The 20,000-nt window shown below is 38.0% G+C and overlaps 1 protein-coding gene across 5 annotated transcripts in view; it reads left to right on the plus strand.

Annotated features, from left to right (window-relative positions):
* Positions 1-20,000, plus strand: part of LOC144963401 (DNA repair protein RAD51 homolog 2-like) — a 124,206-nt gene that overhangs the window by 92,326 nt on the left and 11,880 nt on the right. For all 5 annotated transcript variants that reach the window (XM_078897378.1, XM_078897379.1, XM_078897381.1 and 2 more), the window contains 3 exons: positions 5,185-5,251; positions 6,918-7,069; positions 15,838-15,916. In XM_078897378.1, the coding sequence (XP_078753504.1) occupies positions 5,185-5,251; positions 6,918-7,069; positions 15,838-15,916 (298 nt within the window). The remainder of the gene's footprint in view (positions 1-5,184; positions 5,252-6,917; positions 7,070-15,837; positions 15,917-20,000) is intronic.

Consider the following 20,000-nt stretch of genomic DNA (forward strand, 5'->3'; position numbering starts at 1 on the left):
AATTGCGGCCAGTCGCTGCATGCTGTAAACTGACTCCTAATTTCACAACGATACATCTATCTACACCTTAACCATCTTGTGATGTGCGAAGAGAAAGGGAAAAAAAAAAAAGAATCGAATGTGTCTTGGAGTTGGGAGAGTAGGGAATGAGATTAGCGGAAGAGTAGCGTCCCTTGATTGGACGTCACCAATAGTCTGTGACGTCACCGGCGGAAAAGTTATTAGAGAGAGAACGTCATGTTGGTTGTGCGCATGCGTCTCTCGTCCTCGACGAGAGACGCATGCGCACAACCAACATGACGTTCTCTCTCTCTCTAATAACTTTTCCGCCGGTGACGTCACGAGAGACGCATGCGCACAACCAACATGACGTTCTCTCTCTAATAACTTTTCCGCCGGTGACGTCACAGACTATGGGTGACGTCCAATCAAGGGACGCTACTCTGCCGCTAATATCATTCCCTATATATATATATATACTGATTTCCGTAGCGTGAAACGGAATGTGAGGAATGCTTGACATCATTTAGACAGTCATTTTGCATTGTATTGGATTGTACCAATACTAACAATTGGTTCAAGTTCCCCTTTACTGCAGAGAAATAAATTCCGACTGGACGACACGGATTTGAACCAGATTCATTTATGTGCGAGTCGCATGTTTTTCCGAATGAATTACAGGATATCAGAAGGATAATAGAGCTTAACAGAACGAAAATATGATCAAGATTTAAGCTGTATTATAATTATATCATAGACCAAAATGATGCCACATTATGGCATAATTAAAGAAACGTACGCCAATCCACTCGATATCTTTAGATGTCGTCACTTAGGCGTTCCATGAAGGAAAATAGATTTAAGACCCCAAACTAACATCTGACGTAAACAGAAATCGCCCGTATTGACTACAGTGAGTAATAATTATTATGGTATTATATAATAAGGGGAAAACGAACGTCTTGAGGAGGGGCTCCAACCCGGGACCTCAATGCATTGCCTTAACTACCCAGCCACTCACCCCCCACCCCCCCCCTCCCCCCTTTTTTTTTTCTTTCAACCCCGTATAATCAAATATCAAAATGATTAACCAAAATTTTGACGTCCCTACAGCTTTTATGTAATATAGATATACATACATGATTATTTTATTGTTGAAACCAAATACATATAGTAACCGTAGAGAAGTACAAGAATCAGGCGCAGAGGGGGGGGGGGGGGGGGTGCATAAATGACACAATTTCCTTCTCACTCTACTATTTTTTTTTTCTCTCTGGTACTTTGCACTCTGCTATAGGGTTTATCTCTCGATACAAATGCTCTTCTTCTCCATCTGAATTCGTATGCAAGTCTGTGAGGCTATGTGGCCTTGTGGTATGACACTCGCTTTTGGATCGGAAGGTCCTGGGTTTGAGCCTCGCGCTCGGTGCATAGTTGAGTCCTTGGAAAAGGCTCTTTACTCACATTCTCTCACCGTACTCAGGTGTAAAATGAGTACCTGGCCGTTAACAGCGTTGTCTTAGTCCGAAAAATTGTAATATCGCCTAACAGGCGGCATGTCCTGTCCTACATGTTAAATGTTGCTGTTGACCAGGGAACCCTTGTATAGCGCTTTGAGCACATTTAGTGAATATTGCGCTATGTAAAGCTCAATTTATTATTAATTTATAAGTCTGTGTTAGATTTACTCTTGTATCTCTATCTACAATTCAAACCGTGCTTTATAAAGGCTAGATACGTTCAATAAACTCGTTGATTCTTGAATTGCGGCCAGTCGCTGCATGCTGTAAACTGACTCCTAATTTCACAACGATACATCTATCTACACCTTAACCAATTTATCTCCTCCAGGAATCCAGACGAATCGGACCTCGTAGACCTGTCATTCCTTGTCCGAACACTATAAATCCTACACCTGTGCGACCTTCACCAAAGTTGCAAAACCCATTCACTATTGTTTCATCAAATCTCTCTCTATCTCTCCCCCCCCCCCCCCCCAATTCCACCCAACCGCCTCTTTCTCCTCTGCTTCCTCTCTTTCCATGCCATTGTACCTTATATGTTAGCAATCATCTCAAAACGGTATGATGTCGGGTTGAGCCGGATATCAAACAAGTTATTTGAATTTAAAATGGCTGGAAAATGTGAGATTTCAGTTTTTGTTTCTTTTAAAGATATATATATATATATATATATATATATATATATATATATATATATATATATATATATATATATATATATATATATATATATATCCATCCATTGTCTACAATAAAATATGTTAACTTAACTCAAGTTTTGTATTTAAAAAAAAAAAAAATTAATTCCCTTTATTCATCCCGTAGGGGAATTTTTTCTCTAGGGTCTATTCCAAGGGAAGACTGGAATAACCCATGCGTCAGCCGCAGTGCAGCGCCGCTAGGGCGAGGTGACTTGCTTAAGGCCACAGAGCGCGCGGCGGGTGATCGAACTCGGTACCTTTTGGGTACGAAGCAAAGACCGTACCGCTGAGCCACGCTGTCCCCAACTATTTACATCATAATTTAATTTTTAGGATTTAAAGCAGCGGGAGATAATGCCGTTTTGAGGCGGTTCTCACATATATAACCACATTATCATTATATAAGATTTCCTCCTCCCTCTTCCCACCCACCTCTCCCCATCTACATGATATGAAATGAACACAATATCTCTCCAGTGATAGCCTTTTTGTCCTTTCATTGTTCCATCTCATCTGAATACTATAAGGTCACCCCGACATTCATCTTAGGAAGTTTATGTGAGAGGAAACAGAGCCGTCTTGGGAGATAAGAAATATTCATCGAGGATTAATTATGGACTCGCATTGCAGGGTTGCCAGATTAATTTCAGACATTCTGCCAACTGGATTTTAAAAATCTGCCAAATACCACAAAAATCTGCCAAACCCTACTATTTATAGTACCCCCTTTGAAAACTCATCAGTTTTGTTAAACAAAAAATTCTCAAGGCTGATGTCATAATTTTTTTTCATTTCCCAAGTTAAAAAACAATCTCTAATACATAAGAATTGCCATGGAAAAGGTGGAGTAGACCTATACATTCATCCCTAGGCCTCGGAAAATAAAATCTGCCAAATATCGGCCAAACCGATTTTTCTCTGCCAGACGACTTCAAATTCTGACCAAAAAAAGGACATTTGGCAGAAAATCTGCCAAATTGGCAACCCTGTCGCACTTCCAGGCTTTTGCAAAGACATAATATGGATTCTGTGTATAAACCGATAAAGTAAATCTACAAGAGGTTTAGCCTGGTTTGGAGATGAGTGTGACCAGGATACAATCTTAAGGTCTTAAGTCTTTAGTAACACATTATTATTTAATGGATTGCATTATGGCAGCAATATGTAATACAGATTTGTATGGACTGCAGATCCAGAAAAATGTTTTTAAAAAAACAAAAATACAAAACAACCCTCCCCCCCCCCCAAAAAAAAAAAAAAAAACCCCAGAAAAAAACCCAACAAAATATGAGGCTCTATATGGCACAATATCAACTAAACGTGCTCAAAGCGCTTTACAAAGAGTTCCCAACCAACAACAGCGGCTATGTTGTCTAGTTGTATGACACTCGGTTTCGGATCGGAAGGTCCTGAGTTCTAGCCTCGCGCTCGGCGCATAGTTGAGTCCTTGGAAAAAGCTCTTTACTCACATTCTCTCACCGTATTCAGGTGTCAAATGAGTACCTGGCCGTTAAAGCGTTGTCTTTGTTCGAAAAAAAAAATTTGTAATATCGCCTAACAGGCGTCTTGTCTCGTCCTACATGTTAAACGTTGCTGTTGACCAGGGACCCCTTGTAAAGCGCTTTGAGCACGTTTAGTGGATATTGCGCTATATAAAGCTCAATTTTTTTAATTTTTAGAAACACATAACATGTAGAACGAGACATGACCGCCTGTTAGGCGATATTACTATTTTTCCCGACAAGAACAATGTTGTTTATGGCCAGGATGTCATTATTTTACACCCGAGTACGGTGAAAGAATGTGATTAAAGAGCCTTTTCCAAAGATTCAACTATGCGCTGAGTGAGGCCCAAACCCAGGACCTTCCGATCCGATAGCCAGTGTCATACGACTAGACCACATAGCCGCACGTAAAGCATACATCATTTGAAATTCTCTTTAAAATGTATTACCATTCCTTTTTCTTTGATTGTACTAAAATCAAGAAAATCATTACTTTTTATTTTTCATGCTGGCTAGAACTTTTCAGAATGTGTAAAAGTCAAGACATCAAATTTATGTGTTTTTTTTTTTTCCTCGGAGAAATATTTCATACGGGCGTCCGCCATATTTCCGATAGTTTAGAGCCAGTGTTACTGGTACCCTGCGTCGTTAAGAAGGACGTTACGACTGTTGAAGATTAAGATCTGTTGTTAGCAGTAGCAGCTAGCAGAGTGGACGATCCCTTCAGAAGATGATTTAGCCATCTGAGCCGCCAAAAAGTTCTTAGAATGTTTTCGATATATTAAAAAAATGTCAATAAGGATTGGTAAAGGTGTGGGTATATACTTGCTTTAAACAAAAATCACTGCCCCCACAATCAGCTTACGTTAAGCTGCCTGCTGGGCAGATTAACCCATTTTGAGATGATTTGAGAAAATGAAATATGTCAGTGATGGATTCTGTGTATAAACCGATAAAGTAAAATCTACAAGAGGTTTAGCCTGGTTTGGAGATGAGTGTGACCAGGATACAATCTTAAGGTCTTAAGTCTTTAGTAATACATTATTATTTAATGGATTGCATTATGGCAGCAATATGTAATACAGATTAGTATGGACTGCAGATCCAGAAAAATGTTTAAAAAAAAAACAAAAAACAAAACAACCCCCCCCCAAAAAAAAATAAAAAAAACGTGTGCGTCGTCGTCGTCGTCATCTTCATCATCATCATCATCATCATCCACAACAACAACAACATCATCATCATTGACGTCGTCGTCGTCGTCATTCTTATTTCCGCCAACACCCTGAAAAAAATAACCACAAACACACAAACACACACACACACACACACACACAGAGAGAGAGAGAGAGAGAGAGAGCGAGAGAGAGAGAGAGAGAGAGAGAGAGAGAGAGAGAGAGAGAGAGAGATCATCACTAAGTTGTTTTTTTCCCCTTTTCTTATCTCCCACATTAGGTCGTCGCTACCAATCAAACAACGACTCAGATACACGATAAAGACACAAAGATTAACAAGGAGGAAGGTAAAATATGACTTGTGTCTATCACTTGTATTGTTATTGTTAATACCAATCAGAACAGTAGAAACGTTTTAACTTAAAATGTCAAATAGCTTTGGTATCTTATCCTCTTTTGCAAGATACTAACGATTTCCAGTCTGATGAGAATACTATCTAGTATTTTATGAGTGGATCTGTCGAAAATGCCAGTGTTGCTTATCGTACAGTTAAGCTAATTTTAAGAGACAAATTAGAATATTCAGAGACATACGACTCAAGTGTTTTCTTCTCACTGACACCAGTTAATTGACTTTTGGTGGCAGACAATTAAATAAATAAACATGGGTGGAAGTCACCCAGTACGTTCACGCTCTACCTGGTGGTTCAATCACAATTCCATGCGTTTATGAGTTGTTTGTATACCTGACCGGGTGAGCTTAACTCACTCAATCCTCCAGATTTTTGCTACTTTTCAAAATTGGTAAAAATGTATTGGAAAGAAATTAAAATAAGCGCCTTACAAGCTGTATGTCCAGTTCTATATATATATATATATATATATATATATATATATATATATATATATATATATATATATGTTCACTTATGCTGGTTTCTTAAGACCGCTTGTAAAAGGATTTGAGCACATTAAGTAGATTTTGTGATTTATATTTTAGTTCAAGGGTAACCCGGAAAAACATTGCATTTATATGGCCCTTGTAAATGCAATGTTTTTCTCTCTCAATTTTAGGCCCATTATAAGTAATAATATAGATTATCTAACACCTTTCAGCCAAGTGATGGAGAGTTCGAGACGAAAAATATGTTTCCCAGTAGTATAATTCGATTAGCTGTTTCGATTGGACTGTACTGTAACTGAGCATTTACAGTGATGGGCCCGTGGGACCTTTTGCAAATACAAGCCATTGAATATTGAAGATCATCATAATATTATATTATACACTGCCCTACATTGACAAGTCGCTTTATTTATACACTTTGACCAGAAACCTTCGCTTCATTTATGGATAGATTAGGATGACTCCCTACATGGCAAAAATTCTTAAATCTGAGACTTTTTTTTCTTGAAGTAGTAACGATTTACTCTAAGTAGATTTTATTCAAATATTTTTTCTTCTCTCCTCAATTCAATGGAGAATAATGCAGAAAACATGAGAAGATTCCCTCTATAGATAGTATGCACTTGGCTAAGAAGCTCATAACATTGCCATCCGGAAGTATAACGGACCAACACACAAAACTGTGTGTATCCATGAACGTTTATAGTCGGGTTAATATAGTTCAGTGAGCATTACTCATAAACGCGGATGGCAAAAAACAATAACAAAGACCTGAGTGACGTCATCTTCGAACCATCTATATGATAATGTATCACATTGAATATTTTATCATCGGTTTCTATTTTTGAAAAAAAAAAAAACTATAACAAACTCGGGCATCTGTCAGCAAACAATGCAATGCCGTAATGATTGAGCTATCAGCCTTTTGCGAACGTCACAAGGGAGCACTTTAACGTTGTTTGTAAGAATGTCGTGCTGAATGCATTGAATCGATTTCGCGATATTTGATGTGACTGATGTGTTCTCGATTTTCTTTCCTTTTTTTTTTTTTTTGTGTGTTTTTGTTTCAATCTTAACTTAACCCATGCGCCATTCTTTGAACTCTTAAGCACCACAAGAGGAAGAATGTCGTGGCAGAGAGGAAACTTTTGACATGAGAGGTCAAGGAGAGCTGGTTGCTGCTCTTGGCAATACCTGGAGTCACAGTGTAAACACCAGGCTCATCCTTCAATACCTGACAGGAGGTAGCAGCGCAAGGCAGGTGAGTCTAGCATACCCCCCCAACCCTCCCCCCTTTCCCCAATCCTACCATTCCACCATCTTGTCTTGAATCTAACACGGACGGCAGTATTTTGTTATTCAGACGCTTTTAGTTAGTTTTTTAAAAAATACTGCCGAATAGTTTGAGAGTTTTGCTTGCCCAAGACACCCGAATTGGAACAGATGATGATAAAAGGCACAGCGGCAAGCATTAACCCTCTCCTTACCAACTATAGGAAAATCGTCGTATTCGTTACGATGCAACCAACATTTTTCTTATTCAAATGTCTTTTGTACCTACATCATAAAATTTAAAGAAAATGAACAGTGTGTTGTAAAGTATGTTTGGCTAAAGAAATTATGCATCGGAAGACCGTTACTGCTATCGTGTTTGAGTGATAAAGAGTATATTTTGTGTTAGTTGGGTGTGACTTTTTGGGGAAAATCCTGAAAATGGCTGGTAAGGAAAGAGTTAAACCACCTGCTGGAAGTCGAATCCCGTAGAGCGTTGGATGGAATCACGCGTTATATTTTACACTTATTAGGCTTGTTTTTGTTTGTTTTCGGGTTTGTTTTCACAATAATCTATATTGTCGGCATAAATGGCATGGCTTGTTGTTTTTACTCTTGCTCTTTTGTACGGATTCGTTGAGAAACATGCCGGTGAAGCGTCTTGTTTGACTTTCATTTTCATTTTCTGTGGGTTTTTTTTTTAAACATCCACATAATGTGTTTATACATATTAATTTTTAAAATATTTAAATGTTACATTTAACTCACTCAACCCTAACACCGACTATATCCGTAGTATACCCGTGGTTACTTTTACCCTATGTCAATTTATTACATTTTTTCTGAGACAAATTATATGCGTAGTATCAAAGCTAATGTTCTTAATGTTTACATGTTAATAATGGTAGGTGAATAAAAAGATCTATACACAAGCTCATTTTTAATCCATTTTTTTCCAATTTTGAAAAGTAGCAAAATCTTAGTATAGAGCAATATAATTAGGTGCCCATAACGTAAACAAAGGTCAGAAGCACATGCAAACCACTGTTCTCTCTTGACAGTCAAGTTCATTGTAATATAGAAAAAAATAACCTTTAAATTTGACTGTTAGGTGCAAAGAACACATATTCATAATACCGATCATGCATCAAATAAGTCTAGTATGGATATTTTTGGAACAAAAGGTAAAATTTATCAAAGTTACAGTCTATCTTTTTTAGACAAGCAATTATTGCACTGGTGTGACAAAACGAGAATTATTCGGAGCCTGATTTTCAGATAATTTAGTCTTATATTATTTTTCTGCAACGTTAGATTTTATTAAACAATTTTCAATACTGAAGTGTATTGCCTACAACTCAACTACAAAATTGGGAGACCTATATTGTGCGTAAATTATTCGGTCCTACCGGAAATCACTAGCAATTGTTATTGTTTACGTTGGGGCACCTAATTTACTGCTCTATTAAGTGAGTTAAAAAAACCCAATATACATACGTCAACCTCTATTGAAAGCAGTGTCTACTATGTGTATATATTCAAAGCGCTTTATAAGGAATCCCAAGCCAACAGCAACACATAGAACAACATAGAACATGCAACCGATATAAGTCAGAGGCAACACTGTTCTCGGACAAGTAGCTGAATATAGTGAAAAAATCAATGAGAGTAAAGAGTCTTTTCCAAGGACCCACACAGCATTACACCTCGCTCCCCCACAGCTCTACACTCAGTCAGTTCTTCAGGTCACGAGGAGTACCTTACTTACTTGACACCTTGTTGACGTAACAAGACTGTAGACAGTTTCAGTTCATATCTTTATCCAAATTTAAGTTACAATAAATTGCAAAAGGTTCATCGCTGTGTCTTCTAGGAATTGGGCGGTTTTTAAGAGTTGCATTAATACGCTTCAACAGTCGTGACGTCACTTCCCTCGTAATGACGCATGGTAACTTAGTAACTGGCTCTAAATTATCGGAACAATGGCGACGCCCTTATGAAATATTTCTCCGTCGAGCATAAAAGCGTATCCAGAGGAAAAAAAAACATTATAAATCTGATCATGTTTTGACGTTTACACATTCTGATCACATGACATATGAAAAGATTTAGCCAGCATGAAGAATAAAAAGCACAGATTTTCTTTGTTTAGAACCACGATGGCCGCCGTTGCTGGCCGACGTGACATCAGACTATTGAATCCAAATGGAGACCGCGTTTGTCCAGAGATTCATGTCCAGAGCAGGCAGGTGCTTAAGGTATCAACTGGATGGCACACAATACAAAAGTTTCAGCCTCTTTATAATCGTAAAAATCTTAATATTTACATTAAGAGGACGATAGAATTTGCGAGATTATATAAAATGGTTATAAATATATATATATATATATATATATATATATATATATATATATATATATATATATATATATATATATAAAATTGATATCTATATTTCGTGAGTGGCAACATAAAAATGTGATTATCGTCAATGGATAAGTCGAAAGATAGGAAGATAAATATATGAATCAATCCATTCGTATTATTTACTTAATGGAATATAGTTATTCAACTTTTTTCATGAGAGAGAGGAGAGAATGAGAGAGAGATCGGAGAGAGAAATGAGAGAGAAAGAAAGAAATAAGAGAGAGAGGGGGAGGGAGAAGAGAGAGAGAAGAAAGAAAAAGAAAAGAGAGAGAGATAGAGAAAGGGAGAGAGGAGAGAGAGAGAGAGAGAGAGAGAGAGAGAGAGAGAGAGAGAGAGAGAGAGAGATCCACCCACCTGTTGAAGGTCAATGTTGCATTAACCGGTTTGGATTTTGATGAGGTTTATATTTAGAATAAACACTTTATCTTTGTTTTTCCACACAAGATAAAAGAGAGATAGAAATTGTAGATGTATGGATGGATGGATGGGTCGGTGGATAGAAGGATATATAGATAAATAGAGACTTTAAAAGATAGAGAAAAAAGAAGAGAGAAGAGAAAGAAGAAGAGAGAGAGAAGAGAGAAAGAGAGGAGAGAGAGAGAAAGAGAGAGAAGAAAGAGAGAGAGGAGAGAGAGAGAGAGGAGAGAGAAGGAGAGAGGAGAGAGAGAGAGAGAGAGAGGAGAGAAGAGAGAGAAGAGAGAGGAGAGAGAGAGAGAGAGAGAGAGGAGAGAAGAGAAGAAAGAGAGAGAGAAGGAAGAGAGAGAGAGAGAGAGAGAGAGAGAGAGAGAGAGAGAGAGAAGAGAGAGAGAGAGAGAGAGAGAGAGAGAGGAAGAGAGAAGAGGAGAAGAAGAGACGCGCCTGTTTGAGGTCAGTGAAAATATAAACTGGTATGCGTTTTGATGAGGTTTACATATAAAATAAACGGCTTTCCTTTGTTTGTCCACACAAGTGGCACGAGCTGTTGTTTTAATCTGTTATCTTGAATACACGTTTCCGAGATTAGTTCCATGTCCAGGTTGATCCATCAGTCACTGAATGATTGATAGCAATCAACGTGTACTTATTTGCAGGTCTGATAACCCAATTCCTTTTGGGCTCAGTGTTGTAATGGAAATCTTTAAAAAATCATGCAAAATATTGTCCATAACAACCATGTTAAACTAGACCCATAATTCGGTTCGGATGTCAGACCTGTATATATGTACACGTAGATAGCAGTGTTTGAAAATATAACCCAGCGCCTCAAAAGAGAAAGAAAGAAAGAAGGGGTAGACCCAGATTATGGAAATCAAACAAAACAATTTTTTAAAATAACGTAACTCGGGTTACATTATTCTACGACTATAAATAAATAATTTAAAAAATCGAGCTTTATATAGAGCAATATCCACTAAATATGCTCAAAGCGCTTTACAAGGGGTCCTTGGTCAACAGCAACATTTAACATGTAGGACTGGACATGACGCCTGTTAGGCGATATTACAATTTTTCGGACAAAGACAACGCTGTTAACGGCCAGGTATTCATTTTAAACCTGAGTACGGTGAGAGAATGTGAGTAAAGAGCCTTTTCCAAGGACTCAACTATGCGTCGAGCGCGAGGCTCGAACCCAGGACCTTCCGATCCGAAAGCGAGTGTCATACCACTAGACGACATAGCCGCCTATTTGGTCCAACGACATGACACTTGCCTCTCGACCTGAAGATCCAGGGTTTGAGTCGCGCTCTGAGCGGCGCACAGTTGAGTCCTTGGGAAAAGCACTGTACTCACATTCTCTCAGATGTGTAAAAATGAGTACCTGATCATTAACAGCGCTGTCTCTATCGGAAAAAAAAATATTGTAATATTGCCTGACAGTCAATATGTCTCATCCAACATGTTAAGAGGTGCTGTTGGCCAGGGACCCCTCCTTGTGAAACGCTTTGAGCACGTAAGTGGATATGCACTATATAAAAGCTTAAATTAAATTATAATATTTTTTATTTAGTTTATTTTTTATGGGAGTCAACAATTCATCAACAGTGTAAAGCAACATTTGTATAAGCAATTGTAAATTATTGCAACCAAGTGGGATTTCATCATATCTTTGTAAATCAATTGTCAACAGTCAACAACATATTATCGTCTCCATGTGGTAACTCCAAGGTCTATCATGAGAGAGTCCATCAGAAGACGGCTTGGACCACTTGACTCAAATGGCAATCGGACTGATGTAAAACTGATGTTGATTCTGAAAATATAAAAGATTGAAATTTCTTATCTTTCATTATTAAACTCTTTCTGGCATAATACAAGCTTGAGGTGGTATGCTAGAATGTGATATACATAATATATCTATGTTTAAAAGATAATTCACCTAATAAAAGAGTGAGGGCGAGGTACATATATATATATGCAGGTCTGATAAACCAATGCATTTTTGGCCTTGTTGTAATGGACACAATTTTGCGTTGGTTTGAGAGTATTTCCATTATAACAATGAGCCTATGTCATTTTTGGTTATCAGACCTCCAAATAGGTGTACCTCAGGTGAAGGTAATTTTGATTTCGACATCTTATAAGACAAGAAAGTAAATTGAAGGTTTTGTATAGAGCAGTTTTACAGATTGGATCCTGTTGAATGCAATTCACAATGGTCCGTTTATTTCTCCCAACATTTTATTCATACAGTACAGGTCGAGAGAGAGAGAGAGAGAGAGAGAGAGAGAGAGAGAGAGAGAGAGAGAGAGAGAGAGAGATTTACATTGGGTGAAGTGGGCGTATGCAAGAGATTAAACTTGCACTAATAAAAATACTCTCTCCTCTCTTTCTCTCCTCCCTCCCTCTCTCTCTCTCTCTCTCTCTCTCTCTCTATATTATATATAATATATATATATATATATATATATATATATATATATATATATATATATATATATATATATGTAACACACAGTCCTGACGATGGTTGAAAAGGCCTGAAACATCGATGTAGATTGACTCCAACATTGTGGTAAATATTTAAAAAATTATATATATATATATATATATATATATATATATATATATATATATATATATATATATATATATTAGACCTGTAAATTCTCAGTCAATTAACTGAAATCAGTCAATTCGTCAAATTCAAATATTTTTAAAAAGGGAAGAAAGAAATGAATAAAGAAAGAATTCATGAATCGTAGTCGATTGACTGTAAAGTTAACTAGGAATGTTCCACAGCCCCACGCATAGCTCATGGGCGGTTTATATTAATGATGGATATATATTGCCAAGGCTAAGCGACGCTTTTTAGAATTGCCGTGTCTGAACACACCCCAGTGTATTTTCACACAGCCTTCGTGAAATTATTTTTTCACTTTCGAAACCTGTCGTAGCCAATTTTAACTGAGCCGCCGAGCGATAAATTTCACTGTTTCGTCTAAGCCAAAATTGACCACATTTACTTGAAGGACAGGAAAAATATGAGAAAGAAAAATTCGAAACACCGGAAGTTCGTTATGTAGACACCTTCAAATCGAAAGTTAAATGATTGCTACAAGCACATCTCGATTACCTCATGTTGTAAACAAACTGGTTGACCGTTTCTAAGTTTCTTCACTGATTGGGTACCTAATTATAAGGAACAATGGTAAGTAGCCTAATTAATTCCCCCGCAATTTAGTTTTCTGCCATTGCTTTGCTCAAGTGAGCTTGCTGTTTACCTTTCATTTTGATTCTTTGGATTTTACTGCTACGACGAATTACGAAGAGTTTCAGTTTCAGTCAATTTTTATAGAGCTCATTTACAGGTCTAATATATACATCGCTCTCTCAGTCAACACACACTCGCGAATTCGAAGGGGAAAGAAATGAGGGGGGCCGGGGGGGGGGGGGTTGAGTTTGAAAAAAAAAAAAAATAACAACCTCGATATGTTGAACTGTTTGTTTGTCATTAGTAGATCAGGGAGTTTGTTGTTTGTCATTAGTAGATCAGGGAGTTTGTTGTTTGTCATTAGTAGATCAGGGAGTTTGTTGTTTGTCATTAGTAGATCAGGGAGTTTGTATCGTGACATCAGAGCTCAGGTATCGATTAATTATAGGACATATGGAGGCGGTTTACGTAAAGCCCTAATAACGTCTTAGGGCTTTAAGTTTAATGCGGGAAATTGTAATCTTCTTGATACGTCAACACAACGTCAGTGAGACTTTTTTTTTTTCACCACAGAACCAATTAAGAATTTCTTTAAAGGGTAGATAGAGTAAAAAAAAAAGTAATGATGAGAATAAAATTGTGTATCGATAGAGATGTAGAGAGACAGACAGACAGGTAGATTGATAGATGGATGGATGGTTGGATAGATAGAATGGAACCTGAAGAGTGAGTTGGAGAGAGAGAGAGAGAGAGAGAGAGAGAGAGAGAGAGAGATAGAGAGAGAGAGGGGGAGAGTGTGAGAGAGAGAGAAAGAGAGAGAGAGACAAGAGATTGGGTTAGAGAGATATATAGATAGAGAGATAGATAGATTGGTGGAGAGAGTGAGTGAGTGAGAACGACAGATATATGTATATATATATATATATATATATATATATATATATATATATAAATATACAAATAGAGAGATAGATAGGTAGATAGATAGGTGGAGAGAGTGAGAAACACACACACTCACACACACACACACACACACAGAGAGAGAGAGAGAGAGAGAGAGAGAGAGAGAGAGAGATAAAGGGAAAAAATAAGGACAGATTATGGAGATCGAAATCCAAACTTACAAAGTAAATCATTCATTTAATTTTCCCCCTTTCTTTTAATGCGATTCGCTTGTTTAGCCTAATGTGAATAGCGCTCCCTGTTCTCTTACCCAGGTTAATTTTGTCACTTCTATACCGCAATGCACGATGCCAGAACGTGATATAACAATCATTGTTTACCATGTTCAAGATAATAGGGTGTCTGTTGTTATTCTTTGATGCCATTTTTCCCCAAAAGAAACCCACCTATGGTGTTTGTTTGTCAGGAACCTTGACGGACTTTACGTTGATGCTAAAACTGTAACTGAACTATTTACTGTGTTCTTAATTCTTTTACCTGTTCCAAAGGATAGATAGATAGATAAAAAATAAAAGAACACAGAAGAGGTTCTGTCAACAAGGATTTAATTCTGAGAAGACGGAGTATTAGTTTAATCTTAATGTCAGTTTTTCTGAGTTCTGACGCACGTACTGGGTTATCTTCGTCATTTTTCTATCAATAAGGATACAAGGCGTGCTTCATTAGACCCCAACGTATTATAGTATTATTGGTTCTTTTGACATTTTAATTGTGAGCCAGTCAGTCAGTCAGTCAGTCAGTACGTGTGTCTTGTCATCCAATGAAGTCAAGCGGTCAGTGTTTGAATAAAGGCAAATTCTGGGATGGTGGCTTTGGTTAAACGCTTTTTTTTTTTTGCAATTATTATACGACTCAACTCTGGTGTGAATGAGTACCTTTTTTGACAGGCGGTGACGAGTATGTTGTAAGTGATAATCATTCAGAATATGTATAAAATGACTATATTATTACGCGAGAATGTGCTTACTGGGTGAGGTGTACGGAAATGAAGCATATGTACTATGGCGCGTATTATTTTATATATAAATAAATAATTTAATATAAATCGTTAAAAAATTACACTTTGTTTATTAAGGTATGATATTTAAAAAGAATATGAGATTTTATAGAGCGCAATATCCACTAAACAGGCTCACAGCGATTTTCAAGGGGTTCCTACCCTTCAGCAATACCTATCATGTAAGACGAGTCGGGAAAAACCAACCAAGTAGCAGCAGAAATGAAAAGCTACAACCTCACACTGCTTGGAATCAGTGAGACCCGTTGGACCCAGTCAGGGCATAAGAAACTGATCACTGAACTGAAGACGAGACATCACGTCTATTAGGCGATTTTACATCCCCCCCCCCCCCGCATAGACAACGCTGCTAACGCCCAGGTATACATTTTACACCTGAGTACGATGGAAGAATGTGAGAAAAGAGCCTTTTCCAAGGACCCAACTATACGCCGGACTCGAACCCAGGACGTTCCGATGCGAAAGCGAGTGTGATACCATGAGATAGACCAAATAGCGGAATAAATATACGAGTGCCATACCACAAGACCATACAGTCGCCCAAAATACAAAATAAATTCTGCAACGAGAAACATGAATCAATCAGACATGATAAATGTTACAGGCTTACAGGTAATTTTTTTTACAAGATATAAATTTTCGTCAGGACACTTTGTCTATTCCAAACGTTTATCTAATCATAGCGATTGTTACTGTCTTCAATGTTTACATTTACAGATGATGGTGGCTAAATCCCCCGTGTCAGGGTTCGGTGTTGTCACTTGTAGAATCCAGACAGAGGGAATTGTACAATGTGGTAAGTTACTGATATGAACAGTGTACTAACTGTAAGATCTGAAAAGGTTAGTATGTGGATGAGTATGTCTTTATGAAATGTTGAATATTGTCAATGAATGGTGAAAGAAATGCGTATAACTTACAATTTGTAGTGCACGACATGGGACTTTGGCTCCATTTGATCGAGGATTAGACGAGATATTTTAAATATTATATATACATGGTGGAAGGAAATGACACGGATGATTAGAGAGGCAGCCGAGGCGTCCCGATCGGATGATTAGGAAGCGAAAGGCCGTAAGTCAGTAAGTCATATATATATATATATATATATATATATATATATATATATATATATATATATATATATATATATATATATATTTATGTATGTATGTTCAACTGTAAACGTCAAGCCTTGAATAGTTCCAATTCCATTAGGTTATCTGGTATCGTCTACTCATTGTGTTCTCGTTTATTTCCCCCTTGACTCCTTGCCAACTTAAAGTTATGTCAAATGTTATAAATAACTCATAACTCATTCATTTATCAATCCTGTTCCCACACACCAACTGTTCGTTTCCACAAATAGATAGATCTTTAAAGCAAAACTATTTCAAAAAGATACTTGTATAGCTTACTTTTTAAACTTTTATATGTTAAGTTAACTGGAGCTTGAATATCAAAAGATTAAGGTTTTTAAGTTAAGAAAACTTCTGTTTATAAAGCGCTCCATCAGGTTTGTTTATACATTGAAAAGGGAGGGCTTAGCCTGGTTCTTTCCTCGTTAATCCATTAAAACGTTCAAGTTCCAATGTTATCGCTACTTGTGTTGTTTTCTTGGTTTTTAACTAACTCACTCAATCCTAGAGATTTTTGCTACTTTTTAAAAGTGGAAAAAAATATATTATTCCACTATCAGTAACGTGTAAAAACTATTTAAAAAATTGGTTTTGATACTACGCCTATAATTTGTCTCAGAAAAAATGTAATACATACACATGGGGTAAAAGTAACCCTGGGAATCATCATCATCATCATTGCCTTTTTCACCCTGGGTCAGGGTATAGGCCACAGACAGTTTCCATCCTTCTCTATCCTGAGCAAAATTTTTAATCTCATTCCAGGTCTTATCACTTCTCTGTATATCAGCTTCTTTAATTCTTCTCCATGTTTCTCGTGGCCTTCCCCTTGATCTTCTGCCCTGAGGGTTCCAGTCCAATACTTTCTTTGTTATCGAAGCTGCTTGTTTGGCGAAGACGTCATCGGGAATACTACGGATATAGTTGGTGTTAGGGTTGAGTGAGTTAAAAGATATGTACAAGATATGAAGTGAATAGAAAAGTGCCAGAAGACAATAGAGAATAAAAATTTTTTTCGCGGCGGTGGTGGGGTTTGAACCTGCGACCTTATTGGTACGACAACTCCGCCTGGCAGGTGAGAGCGTGGCTCTACCGTGTGAGCTATCCACGAACACTAAAATATTCGTTTCAAACTCAAAGTCATTACTAGATCCCTCTCTCACCCACTTCTTGAGATCGCCGATTCGTTCGTACACCACCATCGCGAATAATTTTGACCAGCAGTTAAGCTTAATAGTCAATATTCTCAACACAAACATATAACATAGAAACGATTGAGACATTGAGTATGCTCCGGTGTATGGGGTGAATTTTAATTCAGAAAAGTGAGTGGAGCAGGCACTTATGTTGGTAACAACAAGATATGAAGTGAATAGAAAAGTGCCAGAAGACAATAGAGAATAAAAATTTTTTCGCGGCGGTGGTGGGGTTTGAACCTGCGACCTTATTGGTACGACAACTCCGCCTGGCAGGTGAGAGCGTGGCTCTACCGTGTGAGCTATCCACGAACACTAAAATATTCGTTTCAAACTCAAAGTCATTACTAGATCCCTCTCTCACCCACTTCTTGAGATCGCCGATTCGTTCGTACACCACCATCGCGAATAATTTTGACCAGCAGTTAAGCTTAATAGCCAATATTCTCAACACAAACATATAACATAGAAACGATTGAGACATTGAGTATGCTCCGGTGTATGCCTGCTCCACTCACTTTTCTGAATTAAAATTCACCCCATACACCGGAGCATACTCAATGTCTCAATCGTTTCTATGTTATATGTTTGTGTTGAGAATATTGGCTATTAAGCTTAACTGCTGGTCAAAATTATTCGCGATGGTGGTGTACGAACGAATCGGCGATCTCAAGAAGTGGGTGAGAGAGGGATCTAGTAATGACTTTGAGTTTGAAACGAATATTTTAGTGTTCGTGGATAGCTCACACGGTAGAGCCACGCTCTCACCTGCCAGGCGGAGTTGTCGTACCAATAAGGTCGCAGGTTCAAACCCCACAACCGCCGCGAAAAAATTTTTTATTCTCTATTGTCTTCTGGCACTTTTCTATTCACTTCATATCTTGTTGTTACCAACATAAGTGCCTGCTCCACTCACTTTTCTGAATTAAAATTCACCCCATACACCGGAGCATACTCAATGTCTCAATCGTTTCTATGTTATATGTTTGTGTTGAGAATATTGGCTATTAAGCTTAACTGCTGGTCAAAATTATTCGCGATGGTGGTGTACGAACGAATCGGCGATCTCAAGAAGTGGGTGAGAGAGGGATCTAGTAATGACTTTGAGTTTGAAACGAATATTTTAGTGTTCGTGGATAGCTCACACGGTAGAGCCACGCTCTCACCTGCCAGGCGGAGTTGTCGTACCAATAAGGTCGCAGGTTCAAACCCCACCACCGCCGCGAAAAATTTTTTTATTCTCTATTGTCTTCTGGCACTTTTCTATTCACTTCATATCTTGTTGTTACCAACATAAGTGCCTGCTCCACTCACTTTTCTGAATTAAAATTCACCCCATACACCGGAGCATACTCAATGTCTCAATCGTTTCTATGTTATATGTTTGTGTTGAGAATATTGGCTATTAAGCTTAACTGCTGGTCAAAATTATTCGCGATGGTGGTGTACGAACGAATCGGCGATCTCAAGAAGTGGGTGAGAGAGGGATCTAGTAATGACTTTGAGTTTGAAACGAATATTTTAGTGTTCGTGGATAGCTCACACGGTAGAGCCACGCTCTCACCTGCCAGGCGGAGTTGTCGTACCAATAAGGTCGCAGGTTCAAACCCCACCACCGCCGCGAAAAAAAAATTTTTATTCTCTATTGTCTTCTGGCACTTTTCTATTCACTTCATATCTTGTTGTTACCAACATAAGTGCCTGTCCACTCACTTTTCTGAATTAAAATTCACCCCATACACCGGAGCATACTCAATGTCTCAATCGTTTCTATGTTATATGTTTGTGTTGAGAATATTGGCTATTAAGCTTAACTGCTGGTCAAAATTATTCGCGATGGTGGTGTACGAACGAATCAGCGATCTCAAGAAGTGGTGAGAGAGGGATCTAGTAATGACTTTGAGTTTGAAACGAATATTTTAGTGTTCGTGGATAGCTCACACGGTAGAGCCACGCTCTCACCTGCCAGGCGGAGTTGTCGTACCAATAAGGTCGCAGGTTCAAACCCCACACGCCGCGAAAAAATTTTTATTCTCTATTGTCTTCGGGCACTTTTCTATTCACTTCATATCTTGTTGTTACCAACATAAGTGCCTGCTCCACTCACTTTCTGAATTAAAATTCACCCCATACACCGGAGCATACTCAATGTCTCAATCGTTTCTATGTTATATGTTTGTGTTGAGAATATTGGCTATTAAGCTTAACTGCTGGTCAAAATTATTCGCGATGGTGGTGTACGAACGAATCGGCGATCTCAAGAAGTGGGTGAGAGAGGGATCTAGTAATGACTTTGAGTTTGAAACGAATATTTTAGTGTTCGTGGATAGCTCACACGGTAGAGCCACGCTCTCACCTGCCAGGCGGAGTTGTCGTACCAATAAGGTCGCAGTTCAAACCCCCCACCGCCGCGAAAAAAATTTTATTCTCTATTGTCTTCTGGCACTTTTCTATTCACTTCATATCTTGTTGTTACCAACATAAGTGCCTGCTCCACTCACTTTTCTGAATTAAAATTCACCCATACACCGGAGCATACTCAATG

Source organism: Berghia stephanieae, chromosome 1 (genome assembly GCF_034508935.2).
Source record: "Berghia stephanieae isolate SIO BIC M18660-M18661 chromosome 1, UCSD_Bste_1.3, whole genome shotgun sequence".
NCBI lineage: Eukaryota > Metazoa > Mollusca > Gastropoda > Nudibranchia > Aeolidiidae > Berghia > Berghia stephanieae.